The sequence below is a fragment of the Macrotis lagotis genome, chromosome 3, assembly GCF_037893015.1.
Source record: "Macrotis lagotis isolate mMagLag1 chromosome 3, bilby.v1.9.chrom.fasta, whole genome shotgun sequence".
In the NCBI taxonomy this organism is placed as follows: Eukaryota; Metazoa; Chordata; class Mammalia; order Peramelemorphia; family Peramelidae; genus Macrotis; species Macrotis lagotis.
The window spans coordinates 178801994-178803893 of record NC_133660.1 but is presented as its reverse complement, the minus strand read 5'-3'; the positions used below and the strand labels follow the sequence as shown (position 1 = coordinate 178803893).

General features: G+C 39.0%; 1 protein-coding gene across 1 annotated transcript; it reads left to right on the top strand.

Moving 5' to 3' along the window:
- Positions 1–431: 431 nt before the first annotated feature.
- LOC141519257 (small ribosomal subunit protein uS3-like) lies at positions 432–1497 on the top strand. Its single transcript, XM_074231586.1, has 2 exons — positions 432–474; positions 1049–1497. The coding sequence occupies exons 1-2, from the start codon at positions 432–434 to the stop codon at positions 1495–1497; spliced, it is 492 nt and encodes a 163-aa protein (XP_074087687.1).
- Positions 1498–1900: the final 403 nt, after the last annotated feature.

The window sequence follows — 1900 nt, the reverse complement described above, 5'->3', positions numbered from 1 at the left end:
TTTATCCACTACACCACCTAGCCACCCCCCTGAAAGACTTTTTATAGAAAACTCACATAGGGAAAGTGCTCACAGGGAGGTCATAAGAAACAATAAAAGGACACTCTGAAGGTCTCTCTTGGTATTGATTGCACAGCATGGAAGACACTGGCACAAGACTGGCCAGTGTAGTGTGACCTCATCAGAGAAGGTGTTGTACTCTATGAACAAGGCAGAATTGAAGCAGGTCAATGAAAACATGAGATAGATAAGTTTAGAGTCCCCACCCCAGGTATTCACATGAACTATTTGTGCCTGACCTGTGGTAGAGCATTCTGATCTTGTATTGATCTGATCAGTCACAATTGGATATATTGTAACTTTTCTCTAACACAATGATGTTATTTTGGTCTTATTCAATCATAAAGGACAAGAACCAACCAACCAATGCGATGGTAGAAAGGACACTAAGGTTTATGGAAGGACATGAACAAGGTTCGTACAAGTTGAGTTGTATGAGTTTTGGGATGGGTTTTGATCTTCACGGGAGAGAGGAAACACACATATTATATCCCAACATTGCTGAAGTACTAGTGAGACAGAAAATAATTTTCATTTACCCTTTTACTTACACATTTTGGATTTGGGAAGTTGTTTCAACTCATACCACTTTTGCAGGAGAAATTCCAGAATATCATTTTTAAATGCATTGCTGTGTTTACAGATACCCTTGCAATTTTTATAGAATGAAAAGGTAATTCTTAACATCTATTACCATGGCTCATACTGTGTGCATTAGGATTGCTAGAGATAAATTTTAGCTTAACATATATACAATACTGTTTTATATTTATATTTTATATTTATATTTATATTTTTTGTTGGTTTTTGTTCATCAAACTAGGTTCCTGAATATTTAGTTTACTGTCAGAATAGAAGCTATTTACACTTTTGCTGTCTCCTCTTTTACTACTTCCTGGTTGTTTTTTAATACAATTAGCCATAATAAATTTGCTACAAAAATATTTGCAGTAAAAAGTCTAAGAATGTAAACAGACACACCAATGAGGTCTCTGTGCTATTGCTCAGGCCGAGTCCCTGTGTTACAAACTCCTAGGAGGTCTTACTGTGTGTAGGGCCTGCTATGGTGTCCTCTGCTCCATTATAGAGAGTGGAGCAAAGGGCTGTGAAGTGGTGGTGTCTGGTAAGCTCAGAGGCCAGAAAGCCAAGTCCATGAAGTTTGTGGATGGCCTGATGATCCACAGTGGAGACCCTGTCAACTACTATGTCAACACAGTTGTGTGTCACGTTCTCCTCAGACAGGATGTGTTGGGAATTAAAGACAAAATCATGTTGCTCTGGGACCCAAGTGGCAAGATTGGCCCTAAGAAGCCCCTGCATGATCATGTGAGCATTGTAGAGCCCAAGGATGAGATTTGTACTACCAACCACATCTCAGAGCATAAGACTAGGGAGGCAGAGCAACCAGCCATGCCCCAGTCAGTGCCCACTGCATAACAAGGACTCTGTGACACCTGGAATGGTGTGCACGGAGCTCTTCTGTAAAATATCTTTAATAAAATGTTTTAAAAAACAAAAACAAAACAAATAAAGGGGGGGCAGCTAGGTGGTACAGTGGATAGAGCACTGACCCTGGAGTCAGGAATATCTGAGGTTAAATACAGCCTCAGACACTTAATAATTACCTTTTTATGTGACCTTGGGCAAGTCATTTAACCCCATTGCCTTGCCAAAAAAAACCCCACTATGCTTAGATAAACAATCAAATGAGGATACATTAGTCTTTATTAGATATATTCAATGACTGATTCTAAATCAATGAGATCAACATTTTGGTCATGTGATTAAGATTCTTCATCAATGATTTGCTTTGCATTGGCTAGATGTACATACTGTGAAC

What these genes read in the sequence shown, in the direction of transcription:
- LOC141519257 (XM_074231586.1), top strand. Translation starts at nt 432, where the DNA reads ATGGTAGAAAGGACACTAAGGTTTATGGAAGGACATGAACAAG. An exon ending in TATGGAAGGACATGAACAAG is followed by an intron (nt 475 to 1,048) that starts GTTCGTACAAGT and finishes CACACCAATGAG; the next exon opens with GTCTCTGTGCTATTGCTCAG.